The sequence below is a fragment of the Populus alba genome, chromosome 1 (genome assembly GCF_005239225.2).
Source record: "Populus alba chromosome 1, ASM523922v2, whole genome shotgun sequence".
Classification (NCBI taxonomy): domain Eukaryota; kingdom Viridiplantae; phylum Streptophyta; class Magnoliopsida; order Malpighiales; family Salicaceae; genus Populus; species Populus alba.
The window spans coordinates 15,300,482-15,327,296 of NC_133284.1; the positions used below are offsets into that span (position 1 = coordinate 15,300,482).

The 26,815-nt window shown below is 34.5% G+C and overlaps 3 protein-coding genes across 3 annotated transcripts; 2 read left to right on the forward strand and 1 right to left on the reverse strand.

The window, feature by feature from the left end:
• Nucleotides 1-87: 87 nt before the first annotated feature.
• LOC118034875 (small ribosomal subunit protein uS2) lies at nucleotides 88-2,561 on the reverse strand. The gene is made up of 5 exons (XM_035040307.2): nucleotides 2,303-2,561; nucleotides 1,424-1,686; nucleotides 1,116-1,313; nucleotides 616-814; nucleotides 88-518 (listed from the first exon to the last, which is right to left on the reverse strand). Exons 1-5 carry the CDS (start codon nucleotides 2,457-2,459, stop codon nucleotides 394-396), a joined length of 942 nt encoding a protein of 313 aa, XP_034896198.1. The 5' UTR covers nucleotides 2,460-2,561; the 3' UTR covers nucleotides 88-393.
• Nucleotides 2,562-3,492: 931 nt separating this feature from the next.
• Nucleotides 3,493-10,285, forward strand: LOC118034873 (protein SLOW WALKER 2). The gene is made up of 16 exons (XM_073404244.1): nucleotides 3,493-4,303; nucleotides 4,679-4,754; nucleotides 5,119-5,238; nucleotides 5,363-5,438; nucleotides 5,628-5,696; nucleotides 5,824-5,904; nucleotides 5,998-6,069; nucleotides 6,756-6,848; nucleotides 6,932-7,084; nucleotides 7,253-7,336; nucleotides 7,473-7,620; nucleotides 7,853-7,938; nucleotides 8,320-8,402; nucleotides 8,473-8,835; nucleotides 9,018-9,240; nucleotides 9,416-10,285. Exons 1-16 carry the CDS (start codon nucleotides 3,568-3,570, stop codon nucleotides 10,064-10,066), a joined length of 3,114 nt encoding a protein of 1,037 aa, XP_073260345.1. The 5' UTR covers nucleotides 3,493-3,567; the 3' UTR covers nucleotides 10,067-10,285.
• Nucleotides 10,286-24,579: 14,294 nt separating this feature from the next.
• On the forward strand, nucleotides 24,580-25,430 carry LOC118034872 (auxin-responsive protein SAUR78). The gene has a single exon (XM_035040303.2). The coding sequence runs from the start codon at nucleotides 24,695-24,697 to the stop codon at nucleotides 25,100-25,102; it is 408 nt and encodes a 135-aa protein (XP_034896194.1). The 5' UTR covers nucleotides 24,580-24,694; the 3' UTR covers nucleotides 25,103-25,430.
• Nucleotides 25,431-26,815: the final 1,385 nt, after the last annotated feature.

Here is a 26,815-nt window from a genome sequence, read left to right on the forward strand (position 1 = left end):
TTTTAAAGTAACTGGAATAAATCAATTCTTGCGGAGAATCACCCCACAGTTTGTGGGAGCAGAGACAAAATGGCTGGATGCAGCGGCTTGGGCAATCAAAATTCACTTGAATCAGGACATGTAAATAACAGGGGGCAACGGAGATACTAGAAGCTTAAATAATGACATGACAAAACACAGCATTGCTATGGATACCCCACCCCTATCAGTGTCAAAAAGCTATGATGTTTATGATCTCTTAACAAATTTAACGTCTGCAACCACTCCGAGCCCAAAAAGAAACAAGAAAAACATGTCCCCACTTGATGTTTATGACCCCCCTCAAAAACTAACTCATGATTCTGGATAAAATGCAAAACATGGCTGTTGTGAGCATTAACATTCCTGCGGAATTTAAATGTCCCAGCCAGTAGCAGCGGGGGCAGGACCATCGAGTTCAGTAGCTGAAAGGGGTACTGGAGCCAGGGCAGGGGCAGGGGCAGGAGCAGGAGCTGCACCCCATTCAACAGAAAGTCCACCTAATATTTGAATAGAGTGATGGAATGAAACAAGACTGTTGGTGCAAAAAATAACTGAAAGATAGGTAACTCGTAGGTCTGAATGAATTGTTATTACCTTGCTCTGGGAAGAAGTTGGCCGCAGGAATGGGTTGTTGGGCAACATCAGCTGTCCATTGGCTATTGGCTATAGTGCTACTCCATTCCCCAGCAGAAATCCCGTAGTCAGCGGGAGGTAGTGCATAATCAGCAGCTGGAACTGTTTCCTCCTCTTCCTGCTTTGCTTCTTCAGGTTCCCTATAAAAGAACAAGTCCACCTGTCCAAAGAAATGACAAACAAAGCAGTTCATGCTTCCTAAACAATAAATAGCTAATGTGAAACTGTAAAACTTGCCAAGAATAATACATAAAGGCAATCCCAGGCAGTAGAATGTGGCATTAAAATACTAAACAATACAACATGCCTGCATATGCAGGCAAATGCCTATTTTGCTATGGAAAGTTTGGTGTCCACAGCATGCAGTCATCCTACTTGCAATTTAAAGAGAAAAAACAGAAAGTGAAGAGAAGGGGGCTTGAGGGATAGAATGTGAAACAGCTTTCAAATAAATATCTTACCATAACATCCCACTTGTGTCCTTGAGGAATAGTTCCACGCATCTGTAGAACCATTCTTGCCAACAGCCAAAACAGGCATCCGATGCTGTGCTTGCCTTTGTTATTAGCAGGAATGCCAATATCCACAAACCGCATCGGAGAGTCAGTGTCACAGAAAGCAATGGTAGGAATGTTTCCAAGAGCTGCTTCCTTGATAGGCTGCATGGCATGAATGATAAAGATTAAAATTTGAAGACAGAAAAAACAACAATGTGCAAAAAGACCAATAGGCATAATAAGCTCAGTGATATTGATGAATTTCGGTTCACCTGGTGATCAGTCCTTGGATCAGTGAGGATCAAAAGACGAGGTTCACTGAATGAAGTCTGCATCTGGTTAGTGAAGGTACCAGGAGTGTGTCTTCCAGCAATTGCATGAGCACCGGTGTATTGGGCAAATTTGAGGACAGCTCTTTGACCATAGGGCCTTGCAGATTGAACAATAATATCTTGGGGGTTCTCAATTGCAACAATAACTCTGGCAGCCAGCAGAAGCTTTTCCCATGTCTTCCCAAGATTGATGATATAAATTCCTGTGCAATAAACACCAAAAAATGTAACAAGAAACAATCATGAGCTAAACATGACCAAGTTAAAGCTAAATACTCTTTTCCAGTCAAATGCATCACAAGGATGAGTAGCCATAATAAGCACACTGTGCATATATTCGAAAAAAGGACAAATAAAAAACTAAATTCATGATTCAACAAACATTAAGCACAATTGACCATTAAAACAAACAAGTTTAAAATTATAACTCCCTTGCATCTAATACAGTTAGCAGATGCCAAATTGAAGCCTCAATAACATATGACAAAAAACATAGAGCCACTAACTTTCATTCCACAGGTTTTCTCCCACCAATGATCTCAACATAAACAAATCTTCCAAAACAAACATCTCCAGACCATTTCAAGTTCATTACTTCAGCACCAAAACTACCAAACAAGTAGTTTCTGCAACTACTCGATATCCAAAAACACAAATCAACTCTAATCCAACATCCATAAACAAAAGAACAAACAAAAAGACTCAACCTTCAATAGATCAACATCCACAATAGACCATAAAAAACGAACTATCTCCTCAAGATATAAGATCTACGCATCCAAAACAGATATGTATATAAAAAGAGAGTGTGCTGGGTACCATCATTGCGGCGCTTGAAAACGTAACGTTCCATTTGGAAGTCACAGTTTTTGGTGCCAAGATGAACCTCAGCAGCCAACATCATCTGAATGTCTAGCTCTTTCTGCGAAAGTGCCTTTGCTGTTGCCGCAGCAGCTGCTCCTGTTGCTGTCGCCATGGTTTACTGCTTGAGATTGTGTCAGCCTGTCAGAGAGAGAGAGAGAGATGAGGGCTAGGGTTTTTTTTATTTTAAGAGAGAAAGGGAGTGATAGAAAGCTTCTGCTACCACCACTGGGGTTTTTTTAGGGCCCAAACAAGTATATTTTGGGTCCATATCTACTCGAACGACATGTCTGCGTTCGATATGTCTTAAGGTTAATGGATAAAATATATTGTGTTAATTTTTTTCATATAAAAGATTTAATTAATTCGTTTTAATCATCTCAAGTATTCTCTGTTAATTTTCGTATATGAAGTTAGAAGAGTTTATCGAGATTGTTATTGTAATTATTTTTTAAAGTGTTTTTTTATTGAAATCATTAAAATAATATATTTTTTTATTTTTTAAAATTATTTTTAAGATTCAATTTATTAAAATAATTCAAAACATATAAAAATTATTTTTTAATAAAAATTAATTTAAATTTTTATGGAACACGATTTATACCTGCATTCTCAAACGGTAACCAGTTCCATTTATGTTTGGTTTTAATAAAACAATTCATATCCAAATTGATGATGTACATTTTTTAAAAAATAATATATTTAATAAAAAATTAATATTCTCAAGATATTATTTACTTTTTAATTATGACCCTGATTATTAACCTTAGTATAGGTTTACATGGAATTTAGTAAAATACGTTTGAATTAGCCTTTTGATTCCTTAAAGCATTAAACTAGAATGTTTTAAATTAAAAACATTAAATTAATTATTTTTTCAATATTCATCTTTAAAGGTAAAAGATGCAAAATTCACATATAAAATCTCACAAATACAATAATTAAAGGATTCATTTTTTTTTAACAAAAATATCATTATTTATATCTTTTACAAAATTACATAAAATTGATTTTTATATATTTAGTGTTTTTTTCTTCTTCCAAAATTGACAACAATGATAGAAAAACTTTTAATTATCGTAAGAAGCGACATCAGATATAAAGGAGCGCGAGAAAACAAATAAGCGACATGTCGCCCACCTAAGCTAAAACCCTACTACTTACAGTTAAAACTCTCTCTACGAGCGGACAGAGGCAGAGGCAGAGGCAGAGGCAGAGAAGCAATGGTGACAGAAAAAAGCACGAAGCCCTCAAAGGACAACATAGAGGCGTTGAAATCAGAGGTAGCCTCTTTTGCTTCCTCTTTAGGCCTCGCCTCTTCCACTTCCTCCTACACTGGTTTCAACGATACTGATTTTCGAAACCCTAAACCAAAACAAAAACCAAAACCAAAACCAAAACCAAAACAAAATCAAAACGAAGACAAACCTCCTCCTTCTCAAAAACCCCATCTTGATAAAAAACCCCCAAATAAGCCTCCAAATTTTAGAAACAAAAATGACAAATCACAAAAACCCATTTCAAAACCAACACCAAAGCCTCCAATTTTGTCACTTGATGCCGGTGATGATGACAAGAACAGTAATATTACAAGAAAATTTGACAAGTACAAGAACCTCCCTAAGTTGCCTTTAGTGAAGGCAGGTGCAGTGGGTGTCTGGCATGTGGACTTAATGGAATTGGAGAACAAAGTTTTGGGTGAAGAAAGCAAAGGAAAGTTGGAAGTTAAAATGGGTGTTGGGGAATGGAAAAGCTTTGTGGAGAAGAAAAGAGAGTTAGGGGAGAGATTGATGTGGCAGTATGGAAAAGATTATGAACAGGGTAGAGGTCAAAAGGGGGATATTAAGATGTTGCTAGCTACACAGAGGTCTGGGACTAATGCTGATAAAGTGTCTGCCTTTTCTGTGCTTATTGGTGACAATCCTGTTGGAAATTTGAGGTCACTTGATGCACTTTTAGGTATTCTGTTGGATTTTAATGCTGTTTTTATGTTTATTTTTCTATATTTTTTAATTTGTTTCTTTCCTGTTTCTTGTTGGCCTTTGTAATTGGCTTTCAATGAACTACGATCACCAAAGTTTCTCTCCTTGATCAACGATAGGATAGTATTTGGGTCTGACCTCTTATTATAGGGATATGAAACATTTGAATCATTGCTTGTATTGTAGCCATAGCATTGCATTTCACTTTAGGTTTAGCTTATGTGGAAGAACTATTGTATGGATTTTAGTGGATTAGTATGTGAAGATTATAGTGTAATTAAATGCTAAGTACTTCTTCTTTGTTGAATATGATTTAGTCCCATGTCCTGATTGGATGTAATACTGATTACAGGAATGGTAACATCCAAGGTGGGGAAGCGGCATGCTCTAACAGGATTTGAAGCATTGAAAGAGCTTTTTATTTCAACGTTGTCATTTTTCCTACTACTCTCTATCCCTTTTCTTTTACTCGCTTTATATCCTTTTCATTTTCTATATTAGTTTAGGAAGTTGTATGTGGTCTGCTTCTGGCCACTTGCCTCTCTGTGTTAGTGCCTGATATAGGTTGTATTTGGAAAATTATGAATTTCACACTGTTGGCCCTTTGTTCATTGTGATTTAATGGTGAATCTGTGAGGATGAGATGTTTTTTCCTCTTAGTTTGGTATTATCCTGATGGATGATATCACATGATCAGAGAGGTGTTCCTTGTCATAGCTTGCTATCAATGGTTTCCCTATGTTGTGTTCATTCATTGGTGTACTAATCTGCCTTTCATATCCTTTTAACCAGTTTGCTACCTGATCGTAAGCTGAAGACCCTTTTACAGAGGCCTCTAAATAATGTTCCTGAGACAAAAGATGGTTATTCTCTTCTTCTTTTATGGTATTGGGAGGACTGTTTAAAGCAGAGGTAGGCCTCTTTCTTGCTCCTATCAATCATGTGGAAACAGCATGTCTTCAACTTTTCATTCCTTGCATTGACAAGCATTGCATGCCTTAATTCAATCCTAATTAGACATGCATTAATATCTCAGGTACGAACGTTTTGTTTTTGCACTTGAGGAAGCATCAAGAGATATGCTACCTGCACTAAAAGACAAGTCATTGAAGGTTGGCCTTCTCATTTAGTCCTCAAATGATCTGTGTTCTTGCATAGATTTTGAAGAGTATAATATGATTCAGCATGCAATTTGAACAATTGATGTATTTGATTTTTATTTACAAGGAGAAGTAATCACCATTTCCTTTGGTTTTCTTAGGGTATGCGAACATGATTAGCACTTTGTGATTTTCTTACAGATAATGTATGCATTGTTGAAGAGCAAATCAGAGCAGGAGCGCAGATTGCTTTCTGCATTAGTTAACAAAGTAAGTTAGCATTTGATTCTACCTGTCTAGAGAATTAAGCGTATTGTCTTTGGAAGCTCTTTATTGGAATGCGATACAGTTTCATGAAGCCAGTGTATGTATCTTACGCCTGGATTCTATATTACAGCTAGGTGATCCCCAAAATAAAAGTGCATCCAATGCTGACTTTCACTTATCCAACCTTTTGTCTGACCACCCAAACATGAAGGTACAACTTTTAAATATAGCTACTTGTATTCGTATATGTTGTTTGGCTTAAGAATTTATTTAGTTGACTTCTGTAGGCCATTTTATTTTGCAGGCTGTGGTGATTGATGAAGTGGACTCTTTTCTTTTTCGACCTCATTTGGGATTACGATCAAAGTACCATGCTGTATGTCTAATCAAACACACTCCTTAATTGCTAGCTAATGATCTGGATTATGCTCATGGAACCCTTCTCACTCTTAATTTTTATTTGATTTTGAAATTGTTCATTCAACTCCAATTACCGTTGCTATTGTATGTTGTGATATATTTCATGGTAGATCCTTCAAGCTTGCCTTTGCCATCCTAGGCCATAGTTATCACATTTATATGCGTTTGATACATTTGTGCTCTAGTCATCCTGTTCTGTGATATTCGTTCTTGTTCTTCCTAATAATACCCAGGGAAGAAAAAAGAAGGAATTAAGGCAGTAGATGTAGTTTTGATCAGTAACTCATTCTTATGCTGCATCTGTGAAATGTGAAACCCATGTTTACTAGGGTTAAACTTAGAAGAGAAGTCATATTCTATTACTTTTGCATTTATAAATATGCTTCAGTTGTCATGGCAAATGATTTATTTGCATCGTTCTTGCATGTAATTGATGTTGTTTGAAGTTTTACAACCTAATTGGGTAGTTATTTTTCTCTATCTCCTGACCCTGATGCTTAACTAAATTGTTACTGAATTACACTCTTTTCAAGAAACTGCTTTCTGTTTTAGTTCTGGAAGAGATGTGTTTTGAACTCAACTTAAGCAAAACTGTGCATCTCAGTTGATCTGGTTTAATTTTCAGCTCTTATACATATGCAGGTTAATTTTCTGAGTCAAATTCGTCTTGGTCATAGAGGCGATGGACCAAAAGTGGCAAAACATCTAATAGATGTATACTTTGCTCTGTTCAAGGTATTAATGACTTTCATATCTGATGTGTTCTTTTCCCATTTGACCTCTCCTTTGTGAATAATGTCGACAAACCACAATCACAGGTGTTGATAACTGAGGCAGGCAGCAGCAAAAAGATGGATAAAAGCAGCAAGGCAGAGAGAAATACTTCTGGTTCTTCTAAAGAGAACGAGATAAAAAGTTCACCAGAATCCCACATTGAATTGGATTCACGACTTCTATCAGCTCTTTTAACAGTCAGTATTAACAATTTTTATGTTTAGAGGAAAGTTTTGATATAGGAGAAGTCAAATGAATGCAGGCATTTCTTTAGAGCTCTCCAACATTTTAGTTTTGCAAAGATTTTGTTCTGTTAAGGCAGCAGCTTCAGAATTTATGCTTCCTTTGTGTTGCCATCTTGTCAGGGTGTTAATAGAGCATTTCCTTATGTTTCAAGTGCTGAGGCGGATGACATTATTGAGGTCCAAACACCAACGCTCTTCCAACTGGTAATCTCCTGGTCTACCATTCAATTGCAAGAGAACTCCATTTAGTGATGTAACATGGCTACCTAATGATTGGTAAATGGCAATTTCGGTATTATGCTGTGCTTTAATAGCAATATATATATATTTGATCGTGCAGGTTCACTCCAAGAATTTCAATGTGGGGATTCAGGCACTGATGCTTCTTGATAAAATCTCATTGAAGAATCAGATTGTCAGTGACCGGTTTTACCGTTCTTTGTACTCCAAACTCTTACTTCCAGCTGTCATGAATTCATCCAAGGCAAGTATCCAGTGTTTCTTTGCTAGGAGATGACGTTTATTTTCTTAATATATATACGGCTTCAGTTCTTTGAGCTGGTACCCTTTATTGCTTTTATATCATTTAACCATTCAAAACAGCTCGTGGTGTTTAAGCAGGCTGGGTTTTGTTTTTCCAATTCCTGTCTATGATTTAAATTGACCCTGAATCTCTTGTTTTATTGTATTTCCCTTTTGTATGGTTTGCACCTCAGGCAGAAATGTTTATTGGACTCCTTCTGAGAGCCATGAAAAGTGATGTAAATCTGAAGCGGGTTGCTGCCTTTTCAAAGCGACTATTGCAGGTTAATAATCTATCATTCTAGTTGAACCTATCTATAAATGCTGATCAACTCTTTTCTCTGATTTCCTATTCCTGTTTCACCATAATAGCTTATTGTGTAAGATTCGGCATTAATTGCTTCACATATATCTCTATTCTTTCTAGTAGAATGACAGAACAAGGCGTTAGTGTTTCATATGTATGTCTTTGAGGATTTATTTTAATCACATGCTCATTTGAGCATTCAAAAGGGCACACTATATTTTGAATTTTTCAGTCTGATTTTTTTATAGAAAAAAGTATTTTGGGACCTGTAGGTTTCTTTTCTCCTTATCTTCTGGAAGTCTAGTACCTTTCTTTGGGATGCATTTGAAACGAAGATTGACCTTAGATACTTGGACAGGTTGCCCTTCAGCAGCCACCTCAGTATTCCTGTGGATGCCTTTTTCTCCTCTCGGAAGTTCTCAAAGCACGGCCACCTTTATGGTAATATTGATTTTTATTTTTTGTTACTAGTTTTTTTTTTCCATGTTTGCTAACTTGTTCTATCCTGCAGGAACATGGTGCTCCAAAGTGAGTCAGTTGATGAAGATCTTGAACATTTTGAAGACATAATGGAAGAAACTGATAATGAACCTTCCACAACACCCAAAAAAGAAGAGATCAAAGTTGATTTAGTTGAAAATGGTGATAAGATCGACTCTGAAAGTGATTCTGCAGAAGATGAAAGTGATTCTCCCGCTTCTAGCTCCGAGGATGATGTTTCAGATGAAGAGGAGTTGCTAATGGGAGACAGTTCAAAAGAACTTCAAGATTCACAACCACAATCTGATCATAATGGTAACCAGCCACAAATAAATTCTTCAGGGTCCTCCCTGCCTGGAGGATATGATCCACGTCACAGGGAACCTTCTTACTGGTATGTTGTCTTTTCTACAATTAAATGGGTGCATTTGGGTTTTGCATCATATAATGTGTATGTGGTATATATGCTTTTCATTTCTTTGGATAAAAAAGAACAAAAAGGAATTATGGGCCTCTTTACCATCACTTCAAGGTGTTGATGTTTTTTTCTGACTTTATTTTCCGATTTATCAACAGCAATGCAGATCATGCTAGCTGGTGGGAGCTGATGGTACTTGCTTCACATGCGCATCCATCTGTTGCTACCATGGCTGGGACACTTCTATCTGGTGCTAATATTGTTTACAATGGAAATCCACTGAATGATCTATCACTTACTGCTTTCCTAGACAAGTTTATGGAGAAGAAACCCAAGCAGACTGCATGGCATGGTGGCTCCCAAATTGAACCAGCCAAGAAGGTTAGCTATCATAGCACTTACTTTTGTTGCCCTTTTGTGTTTGCAGTGTTTTTTTTATATATATAATGAATTTCAGATTTCCCTGTCATTTAGGGTTTGAAGCTTTGTTTTTTTGTCAGCAGCAACAAAAGCATCAGTTCCTTTGTATCGTCGCTGACTTTTTCATTTTTTTCAGCTTGACATGAACATGCATTTGATCGGGCCTGAAATTCTTTCATTGGCTGAAGTAGATGTACCTCCAGAAGATCTTGTCTTTCACAAGTTTTATGTGAATAAAATGAATACTTCAAAACCAAAGAAAAAGAAAAAGAAGAAGGCAGCTGAAGAGGAAGCTGCTGAAGACTTGTTTGATGTGGGTGATGGTGATGGTGATGATGGCGACGACGACGACGATGTGGTTGGTGATGATGAGAGTGACAATGAAGAGATCGATGATCTATTAGACTCTACCAATCTTAGTCACGGAGCAGAAAATGAATATGACTACGATGACTTGGACCAAGTTGTTAATGAAGATGACGATGACTTAGTTGATGATGTGGAGGTGGATGCCCTAACAGATACTGAGGGAGAAGATTTTGACACCATTGTTGACAGTGACAATGATGCTGTTGATGTCGGGGATGCAGATGATGGTACTGATGAGGATGGGCTTGACCAACGGAAAAGAAAGCGGAAGTCTAGAGGGAAGGCAGGTGCGTCCCCATTTGCAAGTCTTGAGGAATATGAGCATATATTAAACGAAGATAGTGCAACAAAAAAGAAGTCAGAAAGAAAGAAAAAGTCTAAATCACTGAAGAAGAGAAAATCATCTAAAGAGTCCTAATTTACGTTGTTGGTTTTTCTGTACTGTCATGTGCCTTCAAATTCCCAAGAAACCACACAAGAGTTTGGTGTGTATTGTTGGTGCATTTTCCTCGTTCGCTTCAAAACTTTTCGCCAAGTTATAAACCAGGCAATTTTGGTAGATCAAGCAGCATGGCCAAACTGGTCATGACAGGATTGTTGATTTAAAATATATTTAATTTTAAGCTTTTTTGTTCGAGTTCTGCTCTTTAAATTTGCCAATTCATTACCGGATACTGAAATTGTTGCTGTTACAAGCTCTCTAAAAGATGTCAAACTCTCCTGCTCTGTACCCTGGGAATTTAGGCCTCCGCTGTTACCCTTGAATCTTTGACTAGAATGCTTCGATGGAGGGATGCATTGCTTTGCCTCTTCTCCATCTAGCAAATATGGTTTCAAATCTCGACACAGCACGGGTTCGTTGCACCACCATCATCCACATTTACCATAACTTAAGCCTAAGATGCTTGCAAAATCATATACATCAAGAAGACAAACTGGACAAAACCCTAATTAAGAGCTCGTTAACCTAACTCATTATCTTCCACAAATTTTCTCTTCACTCTTCAGTCTCCTTAATTTCAAGAGATAGTAATAGCAACTCTGTCTAGGGTGGTGGAGGATGCTTCTCAACAACCACAGGCAAAACCCCAGTCTCACATTTAGCAGTAATGGCAGAAGACACAATGGCATTCTCGGGCAACCGGAACTTCCTCAGCAGCATCTGAGGTGGCTTCCTTTCAAGCCTGATGTACTTGCAGCCTTCCTCATCACCATCTTCGCGTTTCCTCTTTCCTGCACTTTTAATCACCAGAGTATTCTCATCTTCAACAGTCACCTGTAGTCAATAAAATTGGTTCAGCAACAAAGATGTTTTTATTTAAAAAACTACAGCACAAAATGGAACATTGGCTATACGTACCAGGATATCAGACTCGGACAATCCAGGTTCGTTCATGTAGAAATGTACTCTTTGGGAGCATCCAAAATGTCGACAGGACAGGAATATTATTGTTCTTGCTCATCTTCTCAACAAATTCTTCTTGTAGTAAGTAAATAAAGGTTGCTTGTTTCTTGTGAAAGTTGGACGAGACAAAATGAGAGAGAGACGAAAGTTTTACTGGCAGGAGGCTGACTTAAACTGTTTGGTTACTAAGAAAATAGTGGAATAAACATACATATGAACACACATAAAAGCAAAGAGGAAAGTTGGAGAGCGAAGAGCATGGAAAAATCCAACCTTAAATATATTGGTACGAGTTTTAGGTAATTAAACGTGATCATTACATGTCCCCAAAAGTTAGTATTTCTATATAAAAAAGTATGATTATTTTTAAATTTACTGAATATAAATTTTAAAATTAATATATATAATATTTTTCTCATTACATTACAATAGATTAATCTTTGTTAGAAAAGCATATTTAATTTTGATTTATACGTAAATGATTCGAATTATCTTCCTCTCAAATAAAAGAATTAAAAAGAAAAAACGTGAATGTTCCATAACATCTGCAACTGCAATTTTTTTTCCTACTGCAACCGCGGTCAATTAGAACCATGTCATGGCTTAAAAAAAATATGCTATAGAAGATGGACCCTTACCATTACCACGGTTTTTTTTTTTTTTTACCATTCTAATATAACTTATTAAAATTTTTGAGAGAATACATATGTTAAAAAGAATACTTGAGAAATAACATAATTTAAATAAAATTTATATTAGTTTTGTACTGCATAATGGTTGTTTAGTCAAAAGCTAAAATTAACATGTACAAAAGTTAACTCCAGAATTTTAAGAAGATTCAATGGACAATAAATGAGATTCAAAATTCAATAACTAAAAAAATAAAAATATCAGGAAATAAAAATGGAGAAAAAGAAAAGAGAAGAAAAAAAAAAATAATGGGTCACTAAAAACATACCGAGATTTTATTTTCGACATATCTGGTACTGTTAGAAATATTTCGATAAGATAATTTCAACCACACATTAAAAGACCACCAAACGATGTTATAATTAACCTCAAACAAAACACCTAATCAATTACGACCTCATGTTTGATATTCCCAGGTGTGATTAGAATTGTCTCGTTGAGATTTTTTTAACAGTATCGGTATATCAAAAATAGAGCTCTAGTGTATCTCTGGTGACCTTTTTTTTTTTTTTTCTTTCCATATTTATCTCTCCTGCCATATCAACTTATCTCCTATCTCTTTCTTGCCATTAGATTTTCATAAAATTTTAAATTGACTTTAATACATGTTAATTAACTTGCATGAGACATGTATTTTGGCTTTGACTAAACAATCATTATTTTTAATAGCAGTTGTATATAATTTTTTTTTTAAATATAGTTGTGTTCAAACTTCTAATTGTACCATTTCCCAAATACTTTTCAAACTCATGTCATTCTCCCCAAGCTTTTACCAATTTGTTTCATATTTCAAAAAAAAAATCCCCTTGCCATGAATGCACCTTTTAAATAATTAAGCTACCATGTATATATCAAACTAGTCGGTTGAATCGAGTCCTACTATGGATTGGATCAAAAACAATTTTACATAAAAAAAAATGTGCAAGCGTTGTTTTTTTTTAGCATATTTTTTTTAACTGTAAATTGAAAATCTAATGTGCTTGTTTAATAAAATAAATTGAGAATTACATACACCAATAAATATTAATTTTTTTATGTTAACGTTAACTAAAAATCAAATCAAGAAGTTGAAAAATAGATGCCGATTAAGATATTTGTTTTGTATTGTGAGGAGTACTTTAATTTAATTATATGACAATTAGTTTTTTTTATATTAAAAGTAATAATTTAAATTTTATTGAAACAAAATGACTTGCCACTATAATTCCTCCCTTTTTTATTATGTTTTTTCCCCCCCCCTAAAAAGAACTATGACCTCTTGTTATATGGTCCTTATTTAATAAAAATAAAAAGCAACCAAAACCAAAAGAAGAAGAAGAAGAAGAAGAATGATGATGATTTGTAAAAAGAATAAAAAAGATACCTCTCTAATTAAATCAACATGCCCTATTTTTCTTTTTGGCATTTTTACCACAATATTTTTTTTTTAGATAATATCTTATTATAATCATAAAAACAAGTTTTAATTAAAAAAAATTATAATAGTTTTGACAGGAATATATTAAATAAATATAATAATAATACATTGTCCACGCGTTGTCGCTATGAATGTCTTGTTAATGTTACTAAATCGGCGTGGCCTGAAGAGTCAACTTAGAGACCCTTATCTTGACCCCTCATTTGACCCAAGTTTTAAATTAAATTGGGTAAGAACTAACCTAAAGTAATGTGGCGGGTCCAAACATGACTCGATCAAAAACTCTTTTTAACTATAAAAAAACTTTTTCAAGATAACATTATTTTAACTTTTTAAAATAATGACATTTCAGAATAATCTAGGCTAACCCTAGTTAACCTGTGAAATCAGTGAGCTGGGTCATAAACTTAGTTGAGTTTAATAATTGAATAGTATTTAATAAAATAACATATAAAATAAATCTTAATAAATTTATTTTCATGAATTATAATTAAAATTAAACAAAAAATATAAAAAAATACAACCGTTAAGCACCTGACCCATTAAAAAGAAGAGCAAGTGTGTGGGTTTGCAAGGCCAGGATTGCGGGTTTGCAACACCTTTTTTTAAAAATAAAAATAAAAATGGATAGACAATGTATTCTATGTAGTTGTACAAATGAGCTATGATCTTTTGGTAAAAAAAAAAGAAAATAAATCCATTTTAAACCCCTTTTCTACTTGAGAACACCTAAGAAGCATCTCATAAATCTTAATAAATCCATATTTAACCTCAAAACAACTTTTAATCACTCTAAAAATAAAAAATCAACTTGGATGAAAAACATTCCCTATCTCGGATTTTTTCTAGCAAAATAAAAGGTAAAAAACACTTAAATTGAACCCTTTTTGGAAAATAGAATCCATTAATATTGAGATTATTTTTTTTATCTATTAAAATGCGAAAAAACCGATAACTTTTTTTCTTATTCCCTGTTTTCCAATGACTCTTCTTCTCATAGACTAAAATGTGAATAAGTAAAGTTTTGAACCAAAAGATAAAAGTTTCGAACTAAATGAACTAAATAAATAAATAAAAAATTAAAGTTTAGGGTTCAAAACTTTTAAAAACATGCCTCATGAAAAATTGCAAAAAAAAAAAAAAAGGAAGAAAAGAAAGGCTGTATTTTTACTTTAGAGTCAAACTTAATTCACAAAGTCTTAATTTTTTTTTTTTGTAAGCAATAAAATGTAATTTAATTTTATAAAATTAGGCATTAACCCAATACTAAAATGTTGTTTTGGCACATAATTCATCAAGTTTAATTCTTAATGGAAATACAATATAAAAACTAAATGTTCAATGACCAAAATGACCAAAATAAAAGACATTTAAGAAGAGAGAGAGAGAGAGAGAGAGAGAGAGAGAGAGTGTAAAACACTATCTCAACCGACAATGTTATAAGTATGTGCGTGCAATACCCAGTGGTTCCAACGCACCATTTAGTTTTTCATGTGAAAGTAATTGTAATATAAAAACCCCTCTTGATTCTTGCATAGTCCTCCTGTCTGGGCATGGCGTCTTGGGTTTGGCCTCGTATAAATTTGTTCTTTTACTTTTTCTTCCCAAAACGGAAAAGGCTTTTTTTTTTTTTTTGGTTTAAATCTCCGGCTATTTTGCACAATATTAACGGCAGATCACATGGAAAGCACAACCTGGACCAGATTCGATCTCGTGGTTCCCCACGGCACAATATCTGTGTTCCTCAGTATATGCAACATCGGAATCGTCGACATGCAGCTGTGTCTTTGATCTCATGTCTGCTTTAAAGCTCTCAAACAGCATAATGCTCTTCTTTCTTCTTCTTCTTCTTTCTTATGAATGTGCTCCTAATTCATGATCTTCTTAAGCATGATCTGACAATGATTAGGAGCTCATGATATCTTGCATTGCACATGATATAACCCCTCGATATCTACATTAATCTTCTTCTTCTTCTTCTTCCTTTTATCAGAATAAGATAGTTCCCCGATTTTTCCTTTTTAATCTTTTTTTCAAACAATATCAACATTTTTAAAGAAGTTAAAAAGATATTCAACCAATATCAATATTTTTAAAAAAGTATAAAAGATATAAGATTCATGTTTTTCACTTAATTCAGTCCAATAAAATCGGTTAATTTAATAATATGATTAAAAAGAAACATTGACAATAAACAAAATGAAAAAAAAGCAATAATTAACTATAAAAAAATAAATTGATGATATTATATTAGGGAGGAGAAGGAAGATAAGCTCGTTAGAGATTTATTATCACTCCACCGTGAACACTACTACACACTATTAAAAGCTCACCACGATGTTTTTAACACTACAATGAAATACTGCATGACAACATTAAAAGAGATTGTATATGCAGTTAAAAATAATTTTTTTTAAAAAAACCTAAATTTAACAAATAAAATAATAAAAAGACCGAAGATAACTAGAGTCTTTTTTAAAATTATTAAAAAATTATATAGAAAAAAAAAATAACAAAGCACAATCTTTAATGTTGTTGAAAGATAAAACTAAAAAAAAAAAAACATGAATTTTTATATATATATATATATATATAAAGAATCAATCAACTCTAAATGAATCTTCTAAATCTAAATTAATATTATAACTTGTTACCTGTAAAATTTCATACTCAAATTCAACTAAAAAAATTATTTTCCAATTAATTTAATATGAAAAATTAAAATATTAAAATCTAAAAAATTTACTATTACAGTCTACAATGTAAATGTAAATATAAATATAAATATAAAGTTACCGTATTTGACTTTGTTAAAACTCCTTTCCGTTTTAGTTTTTTCCTTGAATGGTAATTATTTGCAAGTACTAATGTGAATTAATATCTAGCTACAATATCAATATGACTATATATCACAAAATCAGAAGTCGACAATCAAAATATATAATCAAGACAAAGATTGAGACAAGAACTTCATTAATCACACTACCAGAAAATTGCTAAATACCAACGGACATACCGACGGAATTTTTTCTGTCGGTATTTTTCGGCCGAAATCACCGACGGAAAATATTCGTCGGTAATTCGGTCGGTAATTACCGACGGAAATAGTCCGTCGGTAATTACCGACCGAATTACCGACCGAAAATTCAGAATTAATGAAAAAAGGGCGGGCAGTAGCGCGGAGGTTTTGGCGGGTGATTTTTCCGACGGAATCACCGACGGAATTAAAAACTGGGGCCCGTACGCGTGAGGGGACCTATTCACCGTAAAAAAAAAACCGACGGAATCACCGACGGATTTGAAATGCCAGATCCGTGCCAGTGACGTGACGGGTGCACCGTTAAAAATACCGACGGAATCACCGATGGATTTGAACAGCAGGTCCGTGCGGTGACGTGTACCGACGGTTTTGCCGACGGATTCACCGACGATATTAATGTCCGTCGGTAAGTCCGTCGGCAAAAGTTAATATATGGCTCCTCTGCCGACACTCTCTCCCCTATTTCTCCTTCTTCTTCCTAATCCTAACCCTCCCCATCTGCAAAATAACCAGCCCCCCCTCACCCCAAAACAAGAATTTTTCTCATCTCAGCACAACAAGTTATATTTGTTTTGTGGTCACAGCATCCGTGTTCTGATTTACCGACGGATTTTATCATTTTTTGTAAGTAATTCTATCTTTTAAAATTTTAACATTTAAATGTTAATTTTATTGTTCTTTTAGTATATGTATTATTTTTTTTTAGTAGATGTACATGTTTTATTGTTATTTCTCAAACAAACTTGTAGTATATGAATGTATAATTTTATACTTGTTATGGTTTGTTTTAGATTTTGTAAGATTGTATTTGTTTGAAAATTGTTAAAATTTAATTTGTAGAATTACCGAATTACATGTTGTGTTTTGAAATAATTAAGAGCTTGCTTAATTAATGGGTCCTTTTTATAGAGGTTCGATAGAAGTCATGGATGATCGTTCATGGATGTATCTAGATTCACCCCAAGGATTGCGGAGGATGAATTATTGTATCGGGGTTCAGGGTTTTATTAATTTCGCAACATCTATTCCCAGAAATTTTACTGGAGGCGGTATTAGGTGTCCATGCAGGAAGTGTCAAAATAAAAAGTATCTGCATCCAGATGTTGTAATGATGCATCTTCTACACAAAGGGTTTGTGGAGGATTACGAGTGTTGGTATGCACATGGAGAGGTATTTGTTAGTAATAGGAGAATGGGAGAAACGGTGGTTGGGTCAACTTCTAGTGCTAGCAACGTGCATGAAGCGGCAAATGACAACACTAATCCTTACAGAAACATGGTTATGGATGCAATGAGAATGAATCAAGATAATGTCAATCAATGTCCAATCGTAGAAGAAGAACCTAATGCAGAGGCAGCTATGTTTTTTGATTTGTTGAAAGATTCTGACGAACCATTATGGGATGGCTGCACAAACCACAGTAAATTATCGGCTGTGGCACAGGTGTTCACCATCAAGTCAGATCACGGGTTGAGTGAGGCCGGGTATGACAAAATTATTGATTGGGCAAGAAGCATTTTACCAGAAGGGAACAGGCTCAAAGAGAACTTCTATGCTGCGAAGTCCATGATGAAACCCCTCGGTTTAGGATACCAGAAAATTGACATGTGCCCTAACTTCTGCATGTTATACTACCTTGAAAATGCTGTGATGACCGAGTGCATGACATGCGGGCATTCCCGTTACAAACCCAGAACTGGCAGGGGGAAGACTCTAGTGGCATATAAAAAACTTAGATATTTCCCGATCACACCTAGACTGCAGAGGTTATTTATGTCACCAAGGACTGCTGAGCACATGACATGGCACCAAACACACGATGTCGTTGATGGTGTGATGGTGCATCCTTCTGATGGCGAAGAGTGGAAACGCTTTAACAGTGTTCATCCTGACTTTTCTGCTGAATCAAGGAATGTTCGACTTGGGTTGTGTACAGACGGGTTCAACCCATTTGGGTCATTTGCTGCTCCCTATTCTTGTTGGCCGGTCATTCTCACAGTTTATAACTTGCCACCGGGAATGTGTATGAGGCCGGAGTTCATGTTTCTATCTACTGTCATACCCGGTCCAAGCAGCCCGGGGCGGAATATAGATGTTTGTCTTCGACCGTTGATAGATGAGCTGGCGCAGTTGTGGTCCTCCGGATCTCTGACTTATGATATATCTAGGAAACAAAATTTCCTTATGAGGGCGGCTTTGATGTGGACTATCAGTGATTTTCCAGCTTATGGAATGCTTTCTGGTTGGAGCACGCATGGGAAACTCGCATGTCCATACTGCATGGAAAACAACAAGGCATTCACGCTAGCAAACGGAGGTAAAGCTTCTTTTTTTGAACATGAAGCCCTATGTAAAAACATTTGTCTCATGTAATTTAGATTATTGATGATGTATTTTGTAAAACAAAATATTTACTGTTTAAGCAATGTGGTTATTGTGTTTATGTGATGGATAGTTTATCAGTTAAGTTTCTGCAGGAAGGTAAACAGGCAATACAAAGACAAACTTTCCTGCATAATGCCACAATCACCGACGGCCATGCCGACGGACTCACCGTCCGTCGGTATCTCACAGAGAGTTCGAAAATATTTACAACAAAATGCCACAATCACCGACGTCCATGCCGACGGACTCACCGTCCGTCGGTATCTCACAGAGAGTTCGAAAATATTTACAACAAAATGCCACAATCACCGACGGCCATACCGACGGAATAACATTCGTCGGTATCTCACAGAGAGTTTGAAAATATTTACAACAAAATGCCACAATAACCGACGGCCATACCGACGGACTCACCTTCCGTCGGTATCTCACAGAGAGTTCAAAAATATTTACAACAAAATGCCACAATCACCGACGGCCATACCGACGGACTCACCTTCCGTCGGTATCTCACAGAGAGTTCGAAAATATTTACAACAAAATGCCACAATCACCGACGGCCATGCCGACGGAATAACATCCGTCGGCATCTCACAGTAAGCTCGAAAACATAAAACCACCATCGACGGTATTACCGACGGCGTAGCTCCGTCGGTAATTTGTCGGTTACCCATTTTACCGACAGAATTACCGACGAACCGCGCATTTCCCAAAGTGCGTTAATTAATGCGCCCCTGAACTTGTCAGATTACCGACGGAATCACCGACGGACTTCGAAAATTTTGGAGGGCTTTTAAAAATTCGGGGCGAAATTCGAAAAATACCGACGGAATTTTGACCTTGTACCGACGGATTTGTAACCTGTTACCGACGGATGTTAATTCCGTCGGGGGAGTCCGTCGGTAAAATTGACCTATAAGTTCCACCCCCGCCGCTTCGCCTCATTTTTTCTTCTTCTCCCCGCCGCTTCTTCTCTTCTCCTGCGTTTTTCAGCCTAGATTTTTTATTTTTTCCCCCTCAATCCTTAAACACTTTCACCTTTAATCTCTAGCAAGATTTGGTGTTGTAAATCTTCATTATATTAAAAGGTATGTGTTTTTTTTCTAATTTATTTTATTTTATTTTATTTTTAGTTGTTTTTATTTTTGTTGTGTTGGTGTTTTTTGTTGCAATGTAGATAAAGTTTTGAATTTGACACATTATTAAGGTATGTATATTTCGTTCCCTTTTTTTTTGAATATTTTTTGAATTTGTTGAATATTTGTTAATTTAATTGTTGAATAATTGAATTTAATTGTTGAATTTATTGAATATTTTTGTTGTTGTGTTGTTAGAATTGTTATTAGGTAATTTAACTTAGAATTAGTTAAAGTTGAATTTTTTGAATATTTTTTGAATTTTTTGAATTTGTTGAATATTTGTTAATTTAATTGTTGAATAATTGAATTTAATTGTTGGATTTATTGAATATTTTTTGTTGTTGTGTTGCTAGAATTGTTATTAGGTAATTTAACTTAGAATTAGTTAAAGTTGAATTTTTTGAATATTTTTTGAATTTGTTGAATATTTGTTAATTTAATTGTTGAATAATTGAATTTAATTGTTGGATTTATTGAATATTTTTTGTTGTTGTGTTGCTAGAATTGTTATTAGGTAATTTAACTTAGAATTAGTTAAAGTTGAATTTTTTGAATATTTTTTGAATTTGTTGAATATTTGTTAATTTAATTGTTGAATAATTGAATTTAATTGTTGAATTTATTGAATATTTTTTGTTGTTGTGTTGCTAGAATTGTTATTAGGTAATTTAACTTAGAATTAGTTAAAGTTGAATTTTTTGAATATTTTTTGAATTTTTTGAATTTGTTGAATTAATTGTTGAATAATTGAATTTAATTGTTGGATTTATTGAATATTTTTTGTTGTTGTGTTGCTAGAATTGTTATTAGGTAATTTAACTTAGAATTAGTTAAAGTTGAATTTTTTGAATATTTTTTGAATTTGTTGAATATTTGTTAATTTAATTGTTGAATAATTGAATTTAATTGTTGGATTTATTGAATATTTTTTGTTGTTGTGTTGCTAGAATTGTTATTAGGTAATTTAACTTAGAATTAGTTAAAGTTGAATTTTTTGAATATTTTTTGAATTTGTTGAATATTTGTTAATTTAATTGTTGAATAATTGAATTTAATTGTTGGATTTATTGAATATTTTTTGTTGTTGTGTTGTTAGAATTGCTATTAGTTAATTTAACTTAGAATTAGTTAAAGTTGAATTTTTGAATTTTTTTGAATTTTTTGAATTTGTTGAATTGTAATTGTTAATTTGTTGAAGTATAATTTGTTGAATTTATTGAATTTATTTTTTGTTATATTTTTTATTGTTTTGAATATAATTATTGATTAATTTGTGAATTGTAATTGTTAACGTTGAATTTATCTTAGGATTAATAGTTGAATATGTTGGAATAATTAGTATAGATTGGTTCGATTGGTTGTGGCTATTGTTAATATTTGCAGGTTTGTGGATTTGGGTAGTATCTTTTTTAACTTTTGAATTTTATTTTACAATTATTAATATAAAATTGTTTAGATGCGCAAAATGAAAACCAGAGCTGGTCGTCAAGTCGAATCAAGTTCGTCTAGCAGCGATGATGATGTTTCCTTAGGTGCCTCTCAAGAAGAGGCACCTACACCACCTGCGCCGTCAACCGATGCTGCCTCTTCCAGCGATGTTTCACATCGCAGACGCGGCATGCCTTCGAAGCGGAATCAATTTACCCGCCAGTTCGAGGCACAGTGGAAGGACGATCTTTCAATGTAAGTTTGTTAATGTTTTAGTTTTTTTATATAAAAAAAACAAATTTAAAACATAATTTATGAAGTAATCACAAATTAATTTCATTTCTTTTCAGGTTCACAAACATTGAGGCCGCCCGATTAATATCATCGGCGTTTAAAGCGTCGATGGAGATTCCATTGTTTCAATGGAGTCAGATATCCAGACATCCTGAATGGATGCCTCAAATCAATGCATGGTTTCGTAGATTTGAGGTTCGTGTTAATATATAATTTTCAGCTTATTTCTAATTATAAATTCATGTTATAATTGTAAATAAATTATTAACATTTTAAAAAATTATTTTTTTATATACAGCATCGATTCTGCTGGGACGATGAACATGACAGTGTTGTGAGGAGGGTGTGGGAAAATCACGCGGCAATTAGGTAACATCGAAAACAATACGACTTTTTTTTACATAATTATTTATGTTTTGAAATGTAATTTTTTCGTGCGTGAATTAGGTTGCGTGATTTTTGGTATGACGCCCAGAAAAAAGCAAAAAAAAACAGCGAGGGATAAGGGGTTACAAGGCTGGAACGATGTTGCGGTTTGGAGGGATTTCAAACCAATATACATCCCGGAAGATATATGGCCGCACTATCTTCAGCACGTGACGTCTGAGCGGTTCACTCGACGCTCACAGTCCGGTGCCGGCAACCGGAATCGGCAAATTCATGGCTCGGTTACAACGCACACCGGCGGCTCCGTTCCGTTTGCTGCACATGCGAAACGGATGGTAAGATTAATTTAAATGAAATATATCGTTCAATTAATTTGTTGTTAATACATTTTTTTCATTATATATAGGCTACGTCTCTTGGACGTGAGCCGAGCCCTATGGAGCTGTTTGTGGAGACGCACGTGCGGAGTCATGACCGCCAAAAGGGGACGCAACAGTTCGTTGACAACCGTGCTCAACAGTTTGTGGTGTGTTTGTTTAACCATTTTATTTTGTAAGTTATTATTATGTTTATTGAATTAAATATGATTTTTTTTTTCAGGAGACCTATAATAATCGGTTGAGGGAGAGATACGGGGATGATCCTTCGACCCATCCGGAATTCGATCTGGATTTGTGGATGGAGGCTGGATCGTCAGGTGGACCCGATAAAAATTGGGTTTACGGGCTCTCCAACACTACCGCTGCCAAGTTGCGGTCGACCGGTACTGCTTCAACCGGTGGGAGCTCCCAATCTGTATCGAGCTCCCAATCTAAGGAGTTTGTGGCCTTGCAGCAAAGGTGCGACCACCTATCAGAGGCGTACACACAACTCAAAGAAGAGCAAAGATTGGCGAACGAACAACACAGATTGGCGGACGAACAACGCAGAGCAGAGTCTGAACAACAAAGAGCGGCCTATGAAGAGCTTCGTCAAATGGTCATGAACATGACACAAGGCGGAACATGTGCGCCTAATCCTTTTTGGCCGCCTAACCCCCACCCTCCTCCTCCTCCTCCTCCTCCACCTTTATATTAATTGTTTTTTTTTTTAAACACATTCATTTTGTAATGAATATTATTTAACTTTGAGTTTTTGTTGCTTAATATAAATTTTATTTGCATAATTGGTTTGTATTACTATTAATTTATATTATTTTTTCTAAATAATTAAAAAAAAAAATTACACAGGGATTTACCGACGGAATAAATCCGTCGGCATTGGACAGTGTCTGAGGTATGCCATCCCATCACTGACATACTCACCGACGGAAATAATCCGTCGGTATAAAAATACCGACGAATTTACAGACGGATTTATTCGGTCGGTATGAAATATCACCGACACTTTTGCCGACGGAGTTAGTCCGTCGGTATTTACATAACACCGACGGAATGTATTCCGTCGGTATATTCCAAGCGGGAAACTTTTTTTTTTTTTGGCGCGCACAGGCCGTCGGCCGTCGGTAAATGTGTTTTTTTTTATTACCGACGGATATAGCGACGGAATGTGGAATCACCGACAAAAGGTATTCCGACGGGAGTATGCCGTCGGTAATATAGTCGGTAAATAATTTACCGACGAACGTTCTGTCACACACCGACAGAATAGTTCCGTCGGTAAAACTGTGAAATCTTGTAGTGTCAGTTGAAATTATCAAGTGCCAAACAATTAGGCATGAGTTTCATTTTAAGTTCTGTTCTGATGGGAACCAGTTGGTGTTAAGAACAGAATCAGTTGGTGTTTAGAACAGAACTAGTTGGTGTTTAGAACAGAACCAGTCGGTGTTACAGATGGGAACCATTGGCTTCTTACCAACAAGCAGCTTCAAATGATATTTGACGAATTAAAACAGAGAACCAACACCCCTACTGGCTAGTTTGCTTCTGATCTCAATTATCGATTTAATTACAATTTCATTTTTATTTTTTTTGCTTTTAATTGTGAGGAGACACATAATTAAGGGGCAGCATCAAACATTACGAGAAAAGGGCAATTATATGATCTTGAACCACTAGGTTAAGATTCATTCACGTGGGATTGCAACTGCCACGACTCCCTGTATTAGGGTCTTTTTTTTAATTGTGGTTATAATTAATTTTTAAAATATTTTTTTTATTTAGAAATATATTAAAATAATATTTTTTTTATGTTTTAAAAATTATTTTTAAAATCAACATATTAAAATAATTTAAAAATATTAAAAAAATATTAGTTTGAAATAAAAAAATAAAATAAATTTAATTTTTTAAAAAATATTTTTGAAATAAAAAAAAATACGATCAAATACACATAATTGCAATTCATGCAATCATTCACAACAAAATTTCTTAGCAAAACTGTAATAATAATTAGTTGATATTATGATTATGATTGTTTTTTATTTTAAAATATATTAAAATAATATTTTTTATTTTTTAAATTTATATTTAATATTAACACATTAAAATAATTTAGAAATATAAAAAAATATTAATTTAAAATAAAATAATTTATTTAAAAAAAAAATACACGAGAATGGAGATATGTCTGCAGGTAAAACAGGAAAGTAAAAATAAAGATTTCTCGACCAAAAGCACCCACCAAAGGCCAAAACAAAGCAGCAATCTCTTAGCTGTTATGTGTCAAACAGTGGGCCATGCACGTATATGCCTGTTCCTCTTCTCTCTCCTCCAGCCCCTTCTTTTATATAGGAACCTTTCCTTCTCTTTCTCCTCATCAATTCCTCTCACAGACCCTTGGTTTTCTTCCTACACAAAATCCTCTCCCTTTCTAATAGTTCTTGATATACGAAGAAAAGCAAGGACACACAGATAGATAAATGGAAAAGTTTTCCAAGTTAACAAAGCTCAAGTCCGCCATAAAGAGATTGCCATCTTTCACCAAGACAGGCCGCACAAATAGCTCCATTGCTGCTTTTAACAACGATCATGATCAGTGCGATCAGTCTGATGATCACGTCGATGGCAAGGTTTCAAATGGACTTCATGCAGTTTATGTTGGAAAGTCAAGGAGGAGGTATCTCTTACGTTCCGATGTCATCTGTCATCCTCTTTTCCAAGGTTTAATGGACAGGTCAGGCGCTGGTTCTGGTGATGAAGAAGATAATCAAGTAGTTGTTGTTGCTTGTGAGGTTGTTTTGTTTGAGCACTTGCTGTGGATGCTTGAGAGCGGCGGCTCTCAGTTGGGGTCCATGGAGGAGCTTGCTGAGTTCTATTACACTTGCTGATGATGACGGTGATGGTAAGAGATTGCTGTAGTAAAAGAATATTAGAGGCATTCAAAGGAAAATAATCAAGTACTGTACTAATTGAGCTTGATTGCGAGGATAACCCATCTGCTTAATGGTGGATTGTGTTGTTAAAGAAGGTGATTAGCTAGGGTTTTTTTTTTTTTTTTTTTCTAAATTTTTTAAAAGTATACAGAGATTAGGTCATAGGTCATGAAATCAAGTTTTTAGCTCTTTATGCTTCGAGAAGCCATTAATCTACTCCCTAGCTATCTCTTGTACGTTCATCTTTATGCTTGAAGGCAGCGTAAGATCAAATGAATCACAACAGGACCACGGCAATATGTATGGTTCAGGTTGGCAATCAAATCAATAGGATCTTCTTGTAGTGGAAACTGTTAAATTACTCTCTCCAAGATCTCTAGAAGCCATGAGCATGGCGGTTCGAGGGTGGTGGGGCACGTTTGCTCCCTTAGATGTGACGCCAGCTTTTACTGTCCCTTTCTCCAGAATAAATACATGGTGGCCCGCCTATATTCCATTTTTTTTTCAACAAATAAAGAAGAAAATACTAAGGTAATGTATACATTTCTAAAAGAGAGAGAGAGAAAAAAATGAGATTCTAATAATTGAGTAAATTAAGTTTAATAAATTTGACTAATTTTAATAACACAAAAAAATATGATGACAATAAATAAAGAGAAAAAAAACTAACAAATAAAAATATAAAAAAAACCCTGATATGAACTCATCTGTTCTAGCACGTCAAATATGTAGCTTGGTTGTGATGTTTGGGTAATTACATTAAAATAAAATTGAATAAAATTATGAATCTTAGTTATTAAACAATTCAATATCGAGGGATGAAACAATATTTTATTTTAAAAAAAAACATGACAAAAAAACTAAGTCAAATAAGGTTAAACAGCTAACTTCATGATGGGCATAGGATTAAGATAATTCCAAAGAAAGGAAAAAATAAACATAAAGATCAATTCCCAATCAATTAAAAATTGAAGGATAAAAAATTACTTAAAAAAAATAAAATGTTGAAGGATATTTTAGATAACAAAGAAAATATTAAATGAGAATGTGAGAACCCCATAGAAAATAAAATGAAAAAAATTTGAAGCTCAATTTTTAATAAAAAAAAAATGAAGGTTGAAATTAAAGAAAAGAATAAAATCCAAAAAAAGGTAAACAAAACCTGACTCGAGTCCATTCGGGTTAACATGCAAAATCTATGACTTAGTTGTAATATCAAGGCAGCCATATTGAAAGCAAATTGAATAAAACTATGAATCTTAATTATCTAACAACTTATGTCTTGAAGGGTGAGATAACTTGAGCCATTTTAATCAATGAAAAATCTAATAGAAAGTAAATAAAAAAAGGAAACCAATCTTTAATTAAATAAATATTGAATGATAAAATTAAAAAAAATATGAGCTTAAAAAAAAAAACAAAAAACCAAGCTAACTTTGACGAATCTCCTAAACCTGGGTTAATCTCCCAAATTCACAACTCCTGAAATCCTAGACTTGAGTTTAATCAAAAAGCTCAATTCCCAACTAATTTAATGTTAAAAATAAAACTAAAATAATTATCAATTTAAAATTATTTTCAAAATAAAAAAATAGCAATAAAAAAAATAAGGATTAAGTTTGATAGGCAAAAAAAAAAAAAAAAAACAAAACCAAAGGAGGATGAAAT

What these genes read in the sequence shown, in the direction of transcription:
- LOC118034875 (XM_035040307.2), bottom strand. Translation starts at nt 2,459, where the DNA reads ATGGCGACAGCAACAGGAGCAGCTGCTGCGGCAACAGCAAAGGCACTT. An exon ending in GACACAAGTGGGATGTTATG is followed by an intron (nt 815 to 1,115) that starts GTAAGATATTTA and finishes TTCTTTGGACAG; the next exon opens with GTGGACTTGTTCTTTTATAG. An exon ending in CAACTTCTTCCCAGAGCAAG is followed by an intron (nt 519 to 615) that starts GTAATAACAATT and finishes TTCAAATATTAG; the next exon opens with GTGGACTTTCTGTTGAATGG.
- LOC118034873 (XM_073404244.1), top strand. Translation starts at nt 3,568, where the DNA reads ATGGTGACAGAAAAAAGCACGAAGCCCTCAAAGGACAACATAGAGGCG. An exon ending in TTCTATCAGCTCTTTTAACA is followed by an intron (nt 7,085 to 7,252) that starts GTCAGTATTAAC and finishes CCATCTTGTCAG; the next exon opens with GGTGTTAATAGAGCATTTCC. An exon ending in AAAGCACGGCCACCTTTATG is followed by an intron (nt 8,403 to 8,472) that starts GTAATATTGATT and finishes TCTATCCTGCAG; the next exon opens with GAACATGGTGCTCCAAAGTG.
- LOC118034872 (XM_035040303.2), top strand. Translation starts at nt 24,695, where the DNA reads ATGGAAAAGTTTTCCAAGTTAACAAAGCTCAAGTCCGCCATAAAGAGA.